Genomic DNA, 18,625 nt, shown 5'->3' on the forward strand with positions numbered 1-18,625 from the left:
CATCGCTCTAGCCTAAGGTAACAAAGAGCTGGAACGACACTGTCCGGCATGGGTTTATTAGCTCGATGTACTATCGCGAGGTAACAAAGCGTCGTGTTATCGAGGCCATCTCAACGCCGTGTTTAAAATACTCGACTCTACAGCAATTGGATACTTCGCCCAACTTTTTGTTCGCAAGACGAATTGTCAGTAATCGATTTGTACCCTTCTAATCGGTTACGTCCACGTTGGTAATAGTCACCGTTCTTTATAAAAGAACTAACAAGTTCGTGGTATTAAGTAATGAATGGCCTTACGTATCGCCCTAAAAGTCCCAATGTAGTATCTGACTCTTGAATAATTTATTAGGTGCATTGAATTGGAGTTGACATGAGTAAATAAACATCAAATCAGGGGACTAACACGGAAATTGTGATTATCACATATTGATAATCGCAATTATTGTAATTTATTGAAGGCATTCTTTCGATTGTTCTTAAGTATGGGTTGGGAAGAGACTTTAGTGATAAGGTCGCTCTTAATTTTGTTAACAATGTAGTTGTTTAAATAAAATAAATAAATAAATATATCTGTCACACTTTAAGCAAGATTCTAGCTCCTGCTCTAGCCAGATCTGTCTTTGAAACCTTTATGATTAGATATTTCAATTTATTTCTGTGAATAATAATAAAAAAATTATCTTTAAGTACAATTAAAAACTCTTAAGTGGATAGTTATCATGAGTCATTTTGTAAGTTTTTTATCACCACACTGCTCGCTAAATTGAGCTTACGCTATTAAAATATCCACCAGTCAAACCACAGCTTTTAGCAATAAACCAACTTTCCAATCACCCGCGCATATGCCGCAGTAATCATATGATTACCTCGGTGATTTACAGAACAGACTATTCGTATTTTATGCATAAAAGGGAAATGAAAGATATTATCGTCCACGCAACCCTTTGAACCCTTTCATTTATTATTCCCTTCACATTCGCAAATAGAGTAGGTACTTTACGCACGGCAACGCGGAGTGTTACACAAACAATAATAGGTAGGTACACGTAAGATCTTCACTTGTATTTTCCCTATTGCGTAAGAACTACTTTCGACCCTTTGTTTTTCGTTAGCAGAGCTTAACGTTGGTACCGTTTATTAGAAAATGGGAAGTGTATGACACAAAGGGCCTTAAATTAAATTAACCGCCCCAATATTCCCTACAGAGAGGCTTTATCTTTTATCAAGGGAAAGGCTTACATCCGTCGTTGACGCCATTTTAGGTCCATATTGATCTAAAATAGACTATGTAATTATTATTATAGCTATTATTCGTACCACATTTAATGTGTCCGGTTCTAACAAGGGTTAATGTCTTGTTATCTACCTCGGTATGTTTTATACGATAATTTAGCTCCAAAACGAACGAAGCGCTCGCGACTTCGTCCGCGTGGACTACACAACTTTCGAACCCCTATTTTACGCACTTATAGGGATTGAATTTACAAAAGTCCTTTCTTAGTGGATGTCTATGTTATAATAGCTATTATCTGCATGCTTAACAGCCCGATCCGTCCAGTAGTTTGAAATGTGTGTTGACTGTTGATAGATCAGTCAGTCAGCTTTTCCTTTTATATTATTTAGATGAGAAGACAATAAAGTCTGAATTTCATCAATCGACTGAGCCTCCTAACCACATTTAGTTTAGTTTTCAGCGCTGTTATTTCATTGTTTGCAGGTATGAATATCATCCGTAGCATCCTCAGTAAATAGCATCCTAACAAATTATGATTTGTTTTGGTTGCGCCCCGTCGCATCGTTGTTATTTCCAAAGTTTCACCCTGATGTTGTGTTTATTGTATAAATTAAGAGTAGTTAGTTTCGCAACTTATTTGCAAGCCGCTCGCGCTCGTTCATTTTCAAAATAAAAGTTCGCCAACTAAAGCATAAATAAGTGATGAATGAACGCGAACAATGTTTTGAACTTTGTCGTGCTTGTTTAATTTCATGTTATATTCTGTTAATTTTATCACTACGTCCTTTTGTTTATTGAAATCCTGCATTCTGATGTATTATGCTGACTTAGTTTTAATCAAGTTACTTTGCTATAACATTCTCAGTTATAAAAAAATCGGCGGTTCACACGACACGCAAACTATAGAAATTATACTAAATACTATACGCTCCGTAATTATTTATACGAGTACCTACGTATTTTACACAAGTATAAAAAAATTAAAAGTACCTATGCTCCCCAAAAACCATATTATATATACAATCGAAAATTATGTCAATGATAAAAAAGCGTGGCTTTGACTCACTCCAGCAATGCATGGGATCATCATCATGATCAACCCATCGCCGGCTCACTACAGAGCACGGATCTCCTCTCAGAGATAAGGATTATGGCCATAGTCTACTATACCACGCTGGCCAAGTGCGGATTGGTAGACTATGCATGGGATAATTAGTGTAAATTAAACATTTATAAAGAGCAACCGCCGAGTTTCTTGCTGGTTCATTTCGGTTGGAATGGCATTCCGAACCAATAATAGATTCTTTTGATGGTTCAAAAGCAAGCACTTGCAAAAGTTCTTTTAAATAAAAAATGTTTCTAATGTATTCTATAATCCGCATTTTGTATCAAAAAAAAATGCTGTTGCTTTTCAGCCTAATAAGTTTCTTTCTTCTTTAGTTGTAATCTTTACTTTCATTATCTTTTCTACAGGTAACAACAATGTCATCGCCGTCCAAGAAACGTTACAAAAAACAAACGTGGTACATGCGATTTATGTACAAGAGATTGCCGATCATAAAAACGGTGCCCGATTACAATTCGGAAAAGGCTTTGGCGGATTTTATAGCAGGAATTACAGTAGGACTTACGGTTATACCACAGGCGCTGGCTTACGCGACTCTAGCTGGACTGGACCCACAGGTATAAATAGGGTTGCCAGGTCGCCAAACCTAATAGCCGGACAGACCAGCCTGTTTGGCCGGACATTTGGGTAGAAAGGCCGGACACCCTACATTATTGAGGATTTTGTGTCTTAGTATTAATAGGTACAACAAAAAAATTGTATGTAAAATCAAGCTTTTTATATTATTGTCATAAATCTTGTTGTCAGGCGGCACTGCCGCCTGCGGGAGCGACCGACAGTCAACTCGCCTGCGCTCGGCCACGCTCGTTTGCGAAATGTAAAAAGCCTAACAAAAGCCGGACAAGCCGAACACCGTTTATTTTGGCCGGACACGCAATCAAAAAGCCTACCTATGTCCGGCTTTATCCGGACGCCTGGCAACCCTAGGTATAGAGCATGATCCTTAATTATTATCTAGGCTTACGTTAGGAAATTATGCAGTCTGAATACATTTTCGATAGTATTAAACTCAATGCGCTTGCTAATCTATGCTATCTATCCGTTCTTATGATTCTATCACATTTTGTCTCATCATCATCATGATCACCGGCTCACTGCAGAGCGCGGGTCTCCTCTCAGAGTGAGAAGGGTTTTGGCCATAGTCTACCACGCTGGCCATGTGCGGATTGGTAGACTTCACACACCTTTGAGAACATTATGGAGAACTCTCAGGCATGCAGGTTTCCTCACGATGTTTTCCTTCACCGTTAAAGCAAGTGATATTTAATTAATTAAAACGCACATAATTCCGAAAAGTTAGAGGTGCGTGCCCGGGATCGAACCCCCGACCTCCGATTAGAAGGCGGACGTCCTAGCCACTAGGCTATCACTGCTTACATTTTGTCTACGTGATATTAATAACTGTTTTAGAGTTTAGAACTTTAATCATAATGTACTAGTAAGTGTAATCTAATAATCTACTTTTAACTTCCAACCATCATTCGCTTAGAACATTTCAGTTTACGTTGTAGTCTAGGCTCACCTGTGCGAAGCCGAGTGTATAAATCGCGTCTACTTATCTAATGCGCGTGACCGCGATTTTAGTGACGTCAGTCAGTCAGTCAGTCACTAGACTGAAGTTTCGAGCTGATGGTATATTTTTACTTAAATATACGTCAAAATGACGTCATTTCGATGTTAATGAGACATGGTTCCAGCACAATAGCAATTTGTGGGACTTATTACATTAGTAGCATTCAGCCCAACATGTAATTATGTGGCTCAACCATGTTCAACCTACTGTATGTATAATGTTTATGTACAGATCGTGTTCACGAATACCTCTGTCAAATATTCGTGTAGGTATACGCATACGCAAAGGTACCTATACGCATTTTTCGAATGTCTGATTAAAATTCATGGCATTAGCACAAGACACTCGAGTCACTCGACCCTAAAACATAGTCTACTCTACATACCAGAGTTTTGACTTGTGAATGTGATGTGCTTATATTTATTATAGTAATGGGAATCTAAGCTTTTTAATGTTTTACTATAAATGACTAGCCGATGCCCACGATCTTGCGTGGATTAGGGGTTACTTTAAATACCGTTGTAATTACTGTAAATCCTTTCTTACTTACTTACTTACTGATGTCTTTTTGAAAGTAAACTGTATATACTTACTGAAAACAATATGGATTCCGCGCGTCACCGCTGTAAATGGAGCTTTTTTTAAACCACTTTCCAAAAACGAGGAGGGTCTCAATTCGGCGCGTATTTTTAAAGTGGTTTCCTCAACAAACCCGTCACGCCTCAGCTCTGTTGGTGTGTGTTGCCTCTTATGATTTAAGTTATAGAGAGAAACCTACTGGCAAAATCTAGCCCCAGTGCAGTGGTTTGAACGGTTCATGTTGATATTTATCAGTCAGCCAGTTTCCCCAACTTTTCCTTTACCAATCATCTACTGAATCAAAAAACTGCTAAATTGTTACCTAAACTGAGAAAGGAAAAGTTCTCCCTTTTGAAAAGTAAGTCGTTTGGGAAGACAAAATCAGCGGGGACGTCAGAAATTTCTCTCAGTGCATTTGTCAGTTTCGACTCGTATATTCCTCTCTGTGTAGTTGTAGTACGTATAGTGCGCGACAGGTCGAGATGGCAATCGGATAGGGAACGCCCCGCACACCCGCACAGGCCCCGCGCTAACCCAGGTGCGGGCGAGCACGGGTGTGCGGGGCGACCCCCGCCTCATACCCCGATTGTCGACCTGTCGCGAGCTATAGTTTGATAGTTGTTATTCTAAGAGTTTGATTGTAAATTAGCTTATGCTCGCGACTTCGTCCGCGTAGACTACACCAATTTCAATTTGGGGTTGAATTTTCAAAAATCCTTTCTTAGCGGATGTCTACGTCATAATAGCTATCTGCATGCAAATTTCAGCCCGATCCGTCCAGTGGTTTGAGCTGTGCGTTGATTGATCAGTCAGTCATTCAGTCAACTTTTCCTTTTATATATTTAGATAAAACCATATCTCAAAACCCAAGGAAATGACTTGATTTCAATAAACCGTAAACATAGTAAAGGGGAATTTTCTTTTACTATACCTACAGGATTTTCGAGCTTGTGTGTCAAGTCGTAAAACTGGAACCTTTAATCCACTTCGTTCGCCCCACTGCTTTCTTTTCCCTAGGGTTTACAACCTATCAGGATGAAATTTCGCAGACAGATGTGCCTTGAAAATCGAAAACAGCAGTAAGTAAAAAATATTTACTGCCTCCCATCAAACAGATAAAAAAGGATTTCCCTCCGGAAAAATTATTGCCCAAAGATCAGATAGATACGTACGGGCATGCAGTAATAAAATGTTAAAAGAATATAATATTATATAAGTAAACATAAATAAGAAGAGAAGAACGAATGATTATAAAACTCGACAAAAGTAAGGGTCTAAGGGTTTTTATTTACATTACCATCATTACTAACTGCAGTTTTGGAGTCGGCTTGCAGACAATGAAGAAAACCCGTTTGTGTGTAGAAGACCATAAGCATAATGAAAATCATATGAAAACCGCATTGAAACTAAATCTATAAATAAAATATTAACTGTATGAATTAAATGCTATTTTTTTTATATCAAGCTATGGCTAAAGTTGATAGTGAGTATACGATTCGAAAAGTGCGCGTTGAATTGAGAACCTCCTCCTTTCGAGAAGACCTATGATTACGTTCAATAAATTCAAAATACCAATAAAGATGAGGCTACGAATAAACATTGCAGAAGCCACACTTGTTCAAACAACGAAGCAAAAATTTGCGAGTGAATTTAAATGGCCTTCACAAGCACCTGTTCTGAACAAAATCTGAGAAAATACAGGAAAAGCTAATATCAAATATATTATGTCGAAATAATTTAAAGCAATCTACGAAAGCAATTTTGTGTTCCAAATGTTTTTGATACAAGTATTCTCAAAAAATGTGAATAAAATGGGTATATATGCGAAAGTACGTCTGTCTGTCTGTACCGGACTTTCAATTGACTTTCAAATACTTGCACGCGCTGCTGCCATAGTTCCCGAAGTACCAATGTTATAAAAAAATGCGCAACAACATCGCACTAACAACCTCTTTCTTACTCCCAACTCCCAACTTTTTTTATTTACTACATATAGGCGCACGCTTGACCACGATCACACCTGATGGGAACTGATGATGTGTCCCAAGATGGGACGCGCTGCCCAGAAGGTGCCTATTCACTTCTATTTTAGAAATACCCGGATGATAAACTATCATCAGGAAACACTGGTCTCGGAAGAGTATTCCAAACCCTAGCCATGTGCAAGTAAAGTGTATACGGAATGATGACGCAAAGCGTTTCGTGCGCGTAGAAGGAATTCTTATAATGCGTAGGACTTTCTTATAATAACTAAACCTTGTTTATTCTAGTATGGCCTGTACTCATCATTCATGGGATGTTTTGTCTACGCAATATTTGGTTCATGCAAAGATATCACGTTAGGCCCCACTGCGCTCTTGGCCCTCATGACGTATGAACAAATACAGGGACGAAACTTTGACTACGCTGTACTTCTGTGTTTCCTAACCGGAGTAGTTCAACTGGCTATGGGAATATTGCACTTGGGTAAGTTTGTCTTGCATCCAATACCTAGTAACATATTATATGCGACCATGTGAAATTAAGCTGCGTATTACTTTAGATTGAAATTTTCGTATTGTATTATTATTTATTAAGTATATTTAAAGGCATGCTTCATTTCTAAATCTTCATTTTATTATTTTCCTAATATCGATTTTAAATTAGAAAAAAACAGAAAATAAACAGAAGCAAATAAATAAGCAAAAGGAAATAAAAAAAATTATAGATCGACTTATTAAAGGACTGAATTATGCATATCACGGGGGTCTTCAGAATAAAATCCAGCGATTTTTACTACGAACTTAGCAGAATTCAAAGCGCATTTAAATGGAAAACTTATTCAACATTTTTTCCAACAGGTGTTCTTATAGACTTTATATCGGTACCAGTGACAGTTGGTTTCACGTCAGCAACGTCTGTTATAATCGCAGTGTCTCAACTTAAAGGCTTATTGGGACTCCAATTTAGATCCAAAGGGTTTATGGATAATGTTAAAAAGGTAACACAATATATCTCTTCAAATCAGTGATGATCAAACAATAATAGATCAATTTCATTTCGTTTCAATGGGGATCCACAGGCAAAACTGATCTCAGAGGGCGCCAATCAAGCTGTCATCTTCATAGTTTCTTACTTAAAATGGAGGTATCTTAAGTTTACAGTGCGACAAGGCTATCTTGGCGCGTGACGAAAATCGGAACTAACGTTGCCGTCAAGTGTCCCCTTTGTTCTTGTTTGAATATTCTCAACCTTTGTTCTCCGACAGCGCCCCCCTGTCAATGTCATTCAAGTGCCAAGAGAGCCTTGTCGCACTGTACATGACAATTATTAATTTTAATTATGGCGTTTGACAGCTCAGTATAGCCGGTTCCACAGATGATACGACCTCTATGGCTGGTTCGCTTATGCACCACCTACTGGGATAAATTGGCCGTCAGGATCCCCTTTTGTCTGATTATATTATTTACCTTGAACTTTACTTAATTTTGTTTAGGTTTGTTTCTTGTAATTTTTGGGGATATTTAGGGGTAGGCTGTTAGAACTTTGAACAGTGCGTACATACAGTGAATGAATAATGAGTGTTTTTTTTTCAGGTTTTTGTAAACATTCCCAATGCCAGAATAGCAGATAGTACTTTGGGTATTGCGTGTATAATTATACTGCTTGTAATGAGGGTAAGAATTTTTTTACTAACTCTACTTTTACTTCATTCCATCTTTCATCCAACGGTCACTAACCAATTGGGTATTTGACTATATTAAAAATAAATTATTTCACAGTGATTATTAAATAGAGGGTCTTCCAAAACACGTAAAATCCACGTCCTTTGTTGGTTTTAAGTGTAATAACCATTTTTAAATTATCGATTAAACTAAAAAAAAGCACGTCAAATGATTGTGACGTCACACCGGTATTTCATAGAATCTCGCATACCAAGCGCGCATTTTGACGTTTGATAAAAAGTTTCTGATTTGACTAGTTGTTATTCAAAATTTAACTGCACAACAGCTCTCACCGAACAATCTCCTTCGTGCCTTCTCCATAAACGTGACACTGGCGAAACACTCTGTGCCCAGCTGGCACACCTAAAAGCCAATAATTGGGAATTGAATTGACTAGTTGTCAAATACCGTTTTAAACCAATTTAACTTATTAATACGTTTAATTTTAGGGATTGAATTTTCAAAATCCTTTCTTAGCGGATGTGTGCAACATAAGAGCTATCTGCATGCCGAATATCAACCCGATCCGTAGTTTGAACTGTGCGTTGATAAATCAGCCAGTTAGTCAGTCAGTCAGCTTTTCCTTTTATATATTTAGTTTAGATAGATACAATGTACTTGTGACAACATAATATTAGTTACATACTTAATATATCAAATATTTAGTAATGTTACTGCCCTTCGGTACACGGTATCGTAATATACGCAAGTTATTTATTAATTAACCGCCGGATCGCGTGCATAGCGTGATCATGTCCCGAGATAGTGTGTTTTACTATGACGTGTTTGGGTTCTTATACCTACCTATCTATATTGAAAACTGTAATAAAGTTAATTATGTTATTGAACAATAATAATTTACGAACGAATCAGTCTAATAGATTGGTATCTATATATAAGGCGTAAAATTTAACTCCTCACTACTACACACCTAGTATGAAAATAATTTACCTACCTAATAAAAGCAATTAACATTATCAAAGTAAATCTACATAAGTAGGTATATATTATATACCTACACCAGTACAAATAAATAAAATTTAAGTGGTTACCACGATTTAGAAATAACCGCCCGTTATTAATCTTACAGCCGCACTCAGAGTCGCTAATCGCTAAGTCGCTTAAGTAACTTAAGATTGAGTTAAAACGAGAGGAATTTATATGAAAGATATAGCTCTGACTCGTTTTAACTAAACTTAAGTTAAGTAACCATTAAGCGACTTTGAGTACGGCAGTCAGTCATAAGTCATCATATTCAATACATAAGATAATATAGTCATGGAACCTTAATCAAAACATAATATATAAAATGTCGATAGTATAATCGATAGTAATAGTACATTACATTCCCGTCCTGAAATAAAGCGATTACTGGCCGAGTACTATACTGGAAGGCCGAGGCGAAGCCGAGGACTTCTGAAATGATTTTCAAAGTAAACGAGGTTGGTAATCGCTAATTTCGGCCGAGAATTGTATAGTACTTTTCTTCCAATTGCGAGGAATCAATAAAAAATTAATAGAAGAAACAAAGTTTTAATTCATATGAATGTATATTGTTTTTATACCAGTAAAAAAGAACTCAAATTGGTCGACTAACAATTTGCAAAATAGATAAAGGACATCCTATCTTCAAATCCAATATCGGTTACTTTTTGGTCAAACTGTATGAAAAGTCGCCCAAAAAGTACCAGGAATTCATAAGAATAAAGAAGACAGTCACTGTTGTTCTCGACTTGTAGAACAACAGTGACTGCGTCTTCTTCATTTTTATGAATTCCTGGTACTTTTTGATCACAGTAGATAAAAAATATATAAAAAAAGATATAATATAATTAAATAAATAAAAACTATTGAAAAAAGATAAAAAAATAAAAATTAAAAATAGTTATATACAGTAAGTATATACGATTTTATTAATATAAGTCAGAATATTAATAAAATCGTGTACCTACCTAAAACAACTCAATTTATTTTAATCTACACCACAAAGAACCTCGTCATCAGTATAAAACTGTCCAGCAATTTCCATTACACTTTACAGTCCTCTTGGAAATTGTTGGCGTGCCGCCAGTAAAGACCCGATAGCAGGCCTCTGTAGTGAAAACCTTTCTTTAGTAAAGTAGTCAATTACGAGCAAGTGGAAGAAAAATATATTGGCAGACTACGGTGGCTCTAGAAAGCATGTAGGTTCTTTCTATAACGTAGACCCCTCAAAAGTCCACCGTGCCGACGCGACGAACTGGCTGGCCGCAATCAGCTGGTAACCAGACAAGGTGATGCTACCTACTGACACCTAGCGAAAAATAGCTGGATTGCTTTGTAATGACCTTGATACGAATCTAACCGGCCCTGCCCGGTCTGGATGTTACCCTCCCCACCACTAGGTGTCGTTGCTCCGTGCGGCGTTATTTTCATCTCGCGCTGTAGAGATTCGTTCCCGCGTAATGACTATCCCGGGCGCCAGGTTGTTAAGCATACTTACCTGGCGTAGGGGACACCGTGATCAAGAAGGCGGTTCTCCCAGAGCGAGGCCCTTCCATTGCACTGCGGCTGGGTTGACCTCTGCGATTATCCCTAATGTGGATAACTCGGACGCGTAATTTTTGGTAGTGGGGACTGCGTACGCGCCGTCCCCCCATAATTATTTGTGTCAAAGTTACTTAACACGGGGTAACAATATTTTAATAATAGACTTAAATAATAGGCTTTAAATTTACATTGAAATTTGAAAGGGAACTGAAATGAATTTCTAAAATATTACATTACATAGTCTTCACACTAAAGCACCAATTTCAACCGATAAAGAAAATTCACTCGAAATTCGGCGAATTTTTCATTTGGCAAGTGGTGGGAGATAAAAGTCAATATGCTATGTGATATTTTGGAAATTCGCGTCCATTCTCTTTCAATGTAAATGAAGCCATGAGTGGATTAATTACCCGTTTTTTCTTTGCAGAAAATAAAAGATGTGAAATTGTCTCAAAGTCGGAAAGGTTTAAAGAAAACCTTATGGTTATTGTCAACGTCACGTAATGCCATCATCGTAGTACTGTGCTCTTTGATAGCTTACGCGTGGGATTCTTATACAAAATCACCCTTCAAGCTCACTGGTACTGTAAAGTAAGTTAATCTTTTCTTCTTTTGTCTCTGACTTAAAAGGAGAATGTTCTGCTGTCTTTTGATTGCTTAGTACACGGACAAGTCTTCAAAAGACGTGATATTTCGTCTCAATAACGTATTACGTACCTACCTATTTATTACATACGCTTACTAATTATGGAAGTAATACCTACTTCAAACATAATAATAGACCTATTGTTTATATTTCAAAATAATAGCCCGGTCAATTTAGATATGCATGATCAAAAATTCGCATAGAGCTGAAAATTTGTACTAATGTTCGGAACACCAAAATGAAATGTGAAATATTGATCCGACATTTACAAAAAAAAAATTCAAGGACATCGTGCTTTATAAACGGCTCCGATACAAAGCACCGTTGCCCAGAATCCTATAAACTGAGCCGTCGTACACGTCGTCGTCAAACGATAGACGTCAACTGTTGGAAATAGGTGAGGTATCTTGTAAGAAGTTCCTCACGCCGTGGTCTCGCGCTGCCTTAAGATCCGAAGTAAAATTTCATTCCACATGTAGGTACCTATTTATTACATGAATAGTTGATGCCCCGTCCCCGCGACTTCGTCCTAATGGATTTAGGTTAATAATCCCGTGGGAACTCTACAATTTTCTGGGATAAAAAGTAGCCTTTGTCACTCCCCAGGTCTTTAAGAACGGTAGCTCCGTTGCGACGTGATTGAAGGACAAACCAACAAGCCAATTAACTAACACACAAACACTTTCGCTAAACATAATATGGCTAGTGATTGCTTGAGTTACTTGTACCTTTACATTGAAATCTCGATATTTTAGGGAAGGCCTCCCATCTTGGTCGCTGCCGCCATTCGGCACGCAGCTGGGCAACAGAAATGTGACATTTGTAGAGATGTGCTCCGACTTGGGATCCTCGATAGTTTTAGTTCCAATCATCGGAGTACTGGGCAATGTCGCCATCGCTAAGGCTTTTGGTACGTATGTTATGTTGACTTTAAGTGGCTGTTTTAAATAGTTGATTTAAGCTAACACATTAACACGTTGCTTTTTTTGAAACGTTTTACAGTGGCGTATGAAAACATAATATGTAGTGGATCCAGAGGAGATTCTTTCATGTTAAAAATGACGACAGCAAAACTTACATGATTATGTACTTAAAATGTCAGCCCTTACAGTAACATTACTAAACAGTAGTATTATTTTATACTAGCTGATGCCCGCGACTTCGTACGCGTGGATTTAGGTCTTTAAAAATCCTGTGGGAACTATTAAATTTTCCGGGATAAAAAGTAGCCTATGTCCTTCCCCGGGTTGCAAGCTACCTTTGTACCAAATTTCGTCAAAATCGGTTGAACGGTTGAGCCGTGAAAAGCTAGCAGACAGACAGACAGACACACTTTCGCATTTATAATATTAGTATGGATTTTTCTTTTCGCAGTATTTAATTAAGCATCTTTTTATTTCTTTTTTATAACAGCAAGCGGGGAGTCTGTGGATGCAACCCAAGAGCTGATAACGCTTTCTTTGGCAAATATTCTGGGATCATTCGTCAGTGCCATGCCCATAACGGGTTCATTTTCACGCAGCGCCGTCAATCACGCAAGCGGCGTTGCCACACAACTGGGAAGCATTTTTACCGGTAAATTACATTGGTATTTTATAGCATAAACTAGCGACCGCCCCGGGCTCCGCTCGGCGAAAATATAAATCCTCTTTATTCCCTATCCCGTGGTAATTTGAAAAATCCATCATTATTCCTTGTATACATTATAAAACTAGGGACCTCTGTGCAACATTTCAAGTTTCAAGGTTTGGGCTGGGCGTTGATGAAAGGAATAAAAAAAGACAGAAAATATAGGTATTTCTGTTGGTGTCACAGAAAAAAAACAGATTTATAAGAAGAGAGCAGACATATTTAATTGCTTAAAAGGCACATAACTTCGAAACGTTAGAGAGTGCCCAGGATCGAATCTCGGACCCCCTAGCCTATCACCGCTTCGAAACACCTAATCGTGGAAAATTCACAATTGGCCATTTTATCTTCTTTTCAGGTATTTTGGTCCTGTTGTCTTTAAGTCTGCTCACGCCATACTTCTACTACATTCCGAAGGCGTCGCTAGCCGCTGTCGTGATATGCGCGGTCATATTCATGATCGAGTACGAGGTGAGAGATAGCTCTAACGCCAGTATTACGCGGCAAAAAATAATGTCAATCGACCTTTTTCAAAGTCAAATTCAAATGATTTATTTAAAACTAGCTGATCCCCGCGGCTTCGCCCGCGTAGATTTAGGTTTTTAAAAATCCCGTCACTCAGGAATAATGTAGCTTTCTACTGGTGAAAGAATTTTTAAAATCGGTTCAGTAGTTCCAAAGATAACCCCCTACAAACAAACTTAACGACATTACCTCTTTATATAATAGTATAGATAGGTAATAAATTACTCTTTTTGATTGTCAGACGTTGGATTTGTAAGATATAGTGGTGATAATTACTACGCAAACTTAAAACTAAAGCTACGAGGGTTCCAAACGCGCCCAGGTCTGAGAAGAGCCCACAACAAACTTTAGAAAGAGTGGTTCTATAAAGCATTGTCTCTTCGTTGAGAACGACAAACGTCAAACGTCAAAACGACAGAGACAATGCCCTACAAAGCTGAAATCTCATTATAGGAGCGTATATTTTTACTGATGCTGTGACTGCGTCGAGAATGGCGTTCATTTGTTTAAGATTACTTTCAAAATTTTTAGGTCTTTAACTACATCCATGCAAAAATTCAGGTCCATCCGTCTTGCCCCGTTGCGGCGTGATTGAAGGACAAACCAATAAATAAACTTTTTCGCATCTATAATATTATGGCTAATGTTAGTTGTATTTTTTTTATCTTGTGTATTTAAATCGTCACCATCATGAATGGCTAGGCTATTAAGGCTGAGATGTATAAAATGTACAAGTATTAATTAAAATAACTTTTCAGGTTGTAAAACCGATGTGGCGCTCTCGGCGCGCTGACCTCGTGCCGGCGTTCGCTACGTTCGCGTTGTGCCTTATAGTTGGCGTGGAACTGGGCATAGTAGCCGGGGTCCTACTTAATGTTATACTGCTGCTCTACCCCAGCGCGAGACCGCAGATGGAAGCTGAAATTATTACGGTATTTTTTTAAATTTTTAGTCTGTAATTTTCCCAATAAATGTAAAAAAGCATGACTTCCTGTTTAAATAGCTAGAGTCGCATATATAGACTTTAAGACGCTGATATAATTAAAATAATTATAGTCTGTAATTTTCCCAATAAAATGTAAAAAAAGCGTGAGGTACTTTCTGTTTAAAAAGCTAGAGTCGCATATATAGACTTTAAGACGCTGATATAATTAAAATAATTATAGTCTGTAATTTTCCCAATAAAATGTAAAAAAATCGTGAGGTACTTCCTGTTTGAAAAGCTAGAGTCGCATATATAGACTTTAAGACGCTGATATAATTAAAATAATTAATAGTCTGTAATTTTCCCAATAAATGTAAAAAAGCGTGAGGTACTTCCTGTTTAAAAAGCTAGAGTCGCATATATAGACTTTAAGACGCTGATATAAATTAAAATGTTGTAATCGTTAGGTCCGGAAGTTCGCCTGTTATCAGCAACATCGTTCACGTGGATATAGTTTTTTAAAAATCCCTTGAGGAGAATTTGATTTTCCGGAACAAAAAGTAGTATATATCCATCGCCGGGATGCAAGCTATTAAACAGCCAGTCAAAAAAGTATTTTTTTTGTTACAGAATAACAACGGCTTCAGTTACCTGTTGATAACCGTGGGAAACAGCCTTTACTTTCCCGGCGTGGAGTACATAAGGCAGTACGTGACTCGCGCGGCGAAGAAGCAGGGAGGTTGCAGCATGCCAGTGGTCATCGACTGCAGATATGTGCTTGGTAAGCCCTTTGTCTTGGTTATGTTGTATGATTTATTTCTGCGTAGAGTATCATTGTTTCTCCTTCACCGCTTCTACTTCACGGTTTCTCGCTGTTCTCTGGTAGAACCACAGAATAGCCAGAAACCGTGAACGCTGGCACCCTTATGTACCTAGTCGGCATCCAATCTACTCGTACGAAGCATTTTTGCACACCGTTTCTGATACGAAACGCTAAGGTATGGAATGCCTTTTCCGGCGTCCGTATTTCCTGCCAAGTTGAAGCAACTTGAACAACTTCAAGGCAAGAGTGAATACGCATCTTTTAGGAAAGCGCGCTCCCACTTAGATCACATCATTGCTCTGTTTCTCAAGCATGATTTTCGTCAAGCGCAAGCCTATCTCACAATAAAAAAAGAGTGGCCGTGGTTACCTAGAGACGTACTGATTCTTTGCATTATCTGTAGACATAATTCACCCTACTACGCATGTTCTAGTGGATAATATTAGCTGTCGAACGGATGAAGTCATATATTTAATGTCCTCATCATCAAAATCATCGTATCCCAAAATAATAATTGCTAATTTTTGGCTGATTGTATGAAAGGTGGCTAAGAAAGAATAGTGATACTTCATTGCAGAAGTTTTCTTCAAGTTGCTTGGCAGATCAGAAATACAAAATGAATAAGTTTATGGACAGCATTTCAAAAAAAATCGAAGTACATTCTATTGTTTTCGTTATAGGTGCCGATTTTACCGCAGCGAAAGGCATGTGTGCATTATCAAACACATTGTCGTCCCGCGGCCAACCGCTCGTTCTACTATCGCCTCGGACCAATGTAGCGTCCGTGTTCACTGGAGCTGGCTCCAGCGTGGTTGTGGTCATGGCTGCCGCGGAATTGGACGCTACTTTACAAGGTCAGTTGTTGTATTTTTGATTTCACCGCAGCAAAAGGCATTAAAAAAACGAGCAAACGGTCAAGCGGGGCACCTAATGTTAAGTGATTACCGCCGCCCATAAACCTTTGCAGTACCAGAGGAACCGCCAATGTGTTACCGGCCTTGTAGGAATGTCTTAGCGGACCCTTGAACATGTCCCTATGTTATAATCTATAGTACGTGACAGGTCGAGATGGCAACGGTGTGCGCGGGTGACGTGCGAGTGTGCGGGGCGTCCCCCCGCCTTGTACCCTGATTGCCATCTTGACCTGTCGCGGATTATAGATAAAAATTTACTGATTGCAGTTTGACTTTACTTGCCTGATTATCACAGGCTTACAATCCATACTAATATTATAAATGCGAAAGTGTGGAGTGTCTTGTCTGTCTGTCTGTCTGCTAGCTTTTCACGGCCCATCCGTTCAACCGATTTTGATGAAATTTGGAACAGAGATAGCTTGCATCCCGGGGAAGGACGTAGGGAGGACGTAGACTACTCTTTATCCCGGAAAACCAAAGAGTTCCCACGGGATTTTCAAAAACCGAAATCCACGCTGACGAAGTCGCGGGCATCATCTAGTACAAATTAAATACTCCTTTCTTTTCAGAACTTACGGGCCAAATAGCGTTACCAGTGGTTAACGGGGAGGGAAAACGTGTCACGCCTCCACCTCCGTACAAATCTCTAAGTCAAGTCGACGATGACACCATAGAAGTTATCATAGCCGACGATCAGAACTGTGCACCTTTACTTACAACTCCCAATGGACGGCGAAAGAGCTTGCCAAGGGAAGTCAATGATACGTGACGACATTTTAGATAGGTTAGAATTTTATTGTAGTAAATTATATTAATTACTTATACTGCCAATCGAAGCTAAATCGGCTATTGTAATTAAGTTAATTCCACTTTTAATATGGGTACCTTTAAGTCAAGAGTGAATATGCATCTTCTAGGCAAGCGCGCTCCATCTTAGGCTAGCAGGTCTGATTACAGCCAAGCGCTAGTCTATAAGTTTTAATGCAGTATGCAGCAGAATAAACTTGTTGTTCCTAGTACTTATTTAAAGTTTTGTAATATAGGCACAGGAGGTTTTAGGGTAGTTCTCTTATACCAGTATATTAAGACAGTAATTTTGTTTAATTTTTTTGTAAGACATTTTGGTGGCAGTCTAAATGACACCTTATTTATTAACAAAATAATTAAGTTAAATAATAACTTGTAACTTTCAAATAAAGAATAAGAAGTGGTTGTACTTGAATATTATGTGAATAATTCTATAGTATAGCAACATTATGATGCCAAAATGTAAAATAATTGCGAATATATTGTAATGATGACAAGAGTTTGGCCCGCACACTAAATGACAAACAGAAGTTACCATTTTATTTACCTCTGTAAAGCACAATGTGCATGCCATACAGTTAAAGTTCGTGACTGGTACCGGTAATGGCCAACCGCCACAAGGCTACAGATATTTGGTTTTTTTTAATAGAGATAGCGAGCAAACGAGCAGGCGGGTCACCTGATGTTAAGTAATTACCGCCGCCCACGAACATTCGCAGCACCAGAAGAACTGCTGATGGCGGCCTTTCAGGAATTTGTTGGTCTGCCCCTTGAATAACCGCATGCTACCAAAACCAATAACTAATTACTAAATAATTGGTACCAAAACAATTGCAACAAAGCAACAAAATTTAGCCTATTTTAAGTTTTCAAGCATTATGACTGTTTACAAAGTTTGCTTGATGCTTGCAAGCATTTACGTGCTTGACGCGTGAATGATGCGATTTTATATTTTTGCTTGACGCGACGTTCGGACAGTGTTCGATGTATCAGAAGAGTGCCGTTTGCTTAATCAAGACGTTTGACAGGCGCATCAAGCAGCTTGATCAAGCAAAACAAATCTACGTGCTTGACGTCAAGCCGCTTGACCGTCTCGGGAGATCTAAAGGTAGGCTGGAATGTCGCATTTGTTAGGTAAAGGCTGTAATACAATAAGAATCATTATTGTACGCAGCTATGTTATAAGTTTACATTATTATGCCAAAAGCAAATATTAAATATTCAATTTTTCAGCACATCAGAAATCAGGAATCTAACTTTCTCATTTCTAACCGACTTCAAAAAATGAGGAGGTTCTCAATTCGACTGTATTTTTTTTGTATGTTTGTTACGCGATTACTCTGTCCGTTTGTGGTTATTGAAGTCGGTTTTTATTTTATTTTTTGTCCTTATAGTTTTGTCTTAGTTATTTTTGAGTGTTTAGTCTTCCTATAAAGTATAATGCTGACTATGTTGTTATTTTAAAATGTGCAATGAATATAATTTTTCTTTAAATGAAAATAAATCTCACTTTTGGAACATTTACGTCTTTCAATTACGTAAAACCTCACAACATTGTACGGTAGTACGTAAAAGTTTAAACATAGACTATTTTAACTTGCGCTGTTACCAG

The 18,625-nt window shown here is 38.2% G+C and overlaps 2 protein-coding genes, 1 long non-coding RNA gene and 1 other non-coding gene across 6 annotated transcripts in view; all 4 read left to right on the top strand.

The window, feature by feature from the left end:
• LOC117987621 (sodium-independent sulfate anion transporter-like) overlaps positions 1-18,533 on the top strand; it is a 30,764-nt gene extending 12,231 nt beyond the window's left edge. Inside the window, exons 1-13 of one of the 3 annotated variants that reach the window (XM_069502553.1) lie at positions 2,825-2,916; positions 3,107-3,286; positions 6,782-6,977; positions 7,352-7,491; positions 8,087-8,167; positions 11,172-11,335; positions 12,146-12,300; positions 12,804-12,965; positions 13,378-13,490; positions 14,303-14,476; positions 15,100-15,250; positions 15,973-16,146; positions 16,776-18,533. In XM_069502553.1, the coding sequence (XP_069358654.1) occupies positions 6,803-6,977; positions 7,352-7,491; positions 8,087-8,167; positions 11,172-11,335; positions 12,146-12,300; positions 12,804-12,965; positions 13,378-13,490; positions 14,303-14,476; positions 15,100-15,250; positions 15,973-16,146; positions 16,776-16,975 (1,689 nt within the window). In that variant the 5' untranslated portion in view covers positions 2,825-2,916; positions 3,107-3,286; positions 6,782-6,802 and the 3' untranslated portion in view covers positions 16,976-18,533. Of the gene's footprint in view, positions 1-2,706; positions 2,917-3,106; positions 3,287-6,781; positions 6,978-7,351; positions 7,492-8,086; positions 8,168-11,171; positions 11,336-12,145; positions 12,301-12,803; positions 12,966-13,377; positions 13,491-14,302; positions 14,477-15,099; positions 15,251-15,972; positions 16,147-16,775 lie in introns of those variants that run through there. The other 2 variants (XM_069502552.1, XM_069502554.1) reach the window with 2 other exon arrangements.
• LOC138403170 (uncharacterized) overlaps positions 1-18,625 on the top strand; it is a 410,491-nt gene that overhangs the window by 244,344 nt on the left and 147,522 nt on the right. The gene's annotated exons all lie outside the window — the stretch shown is intronic.
• Positions 1-18,625, top strand: part of LOC117987479 (thyroid peroxidase) — a 178,836-nt gene that overhangs the window by 66,509 nt on the left and 93,702 nt on the right. The window lies entirely within an intron of this gene.
• LOC117988030 (U1 spliceosomal RNA) lies at positions 10,690-10,851 on the top strand. The gene has a single exon (XR_004674387.1). It is a non-coding gene; the product is annotated as a U1 spliceosomal RNA (small nuclear RNA).

This window comes from Maniola hyperantus, chromosome 13, assembly GCF_902806685.2.
Source record: "Maniola hyperantus chromosome 13, iAphHyp1.2, whole genome shotgun sequence".
Classification (NCBI taxonomy): domain Eukaryota; kingdom Metazoa; phylum Arthropoda; class Insecta; order Lepidoptera; family Nymphalidae; genus Maniola; species Maniola hyperantus.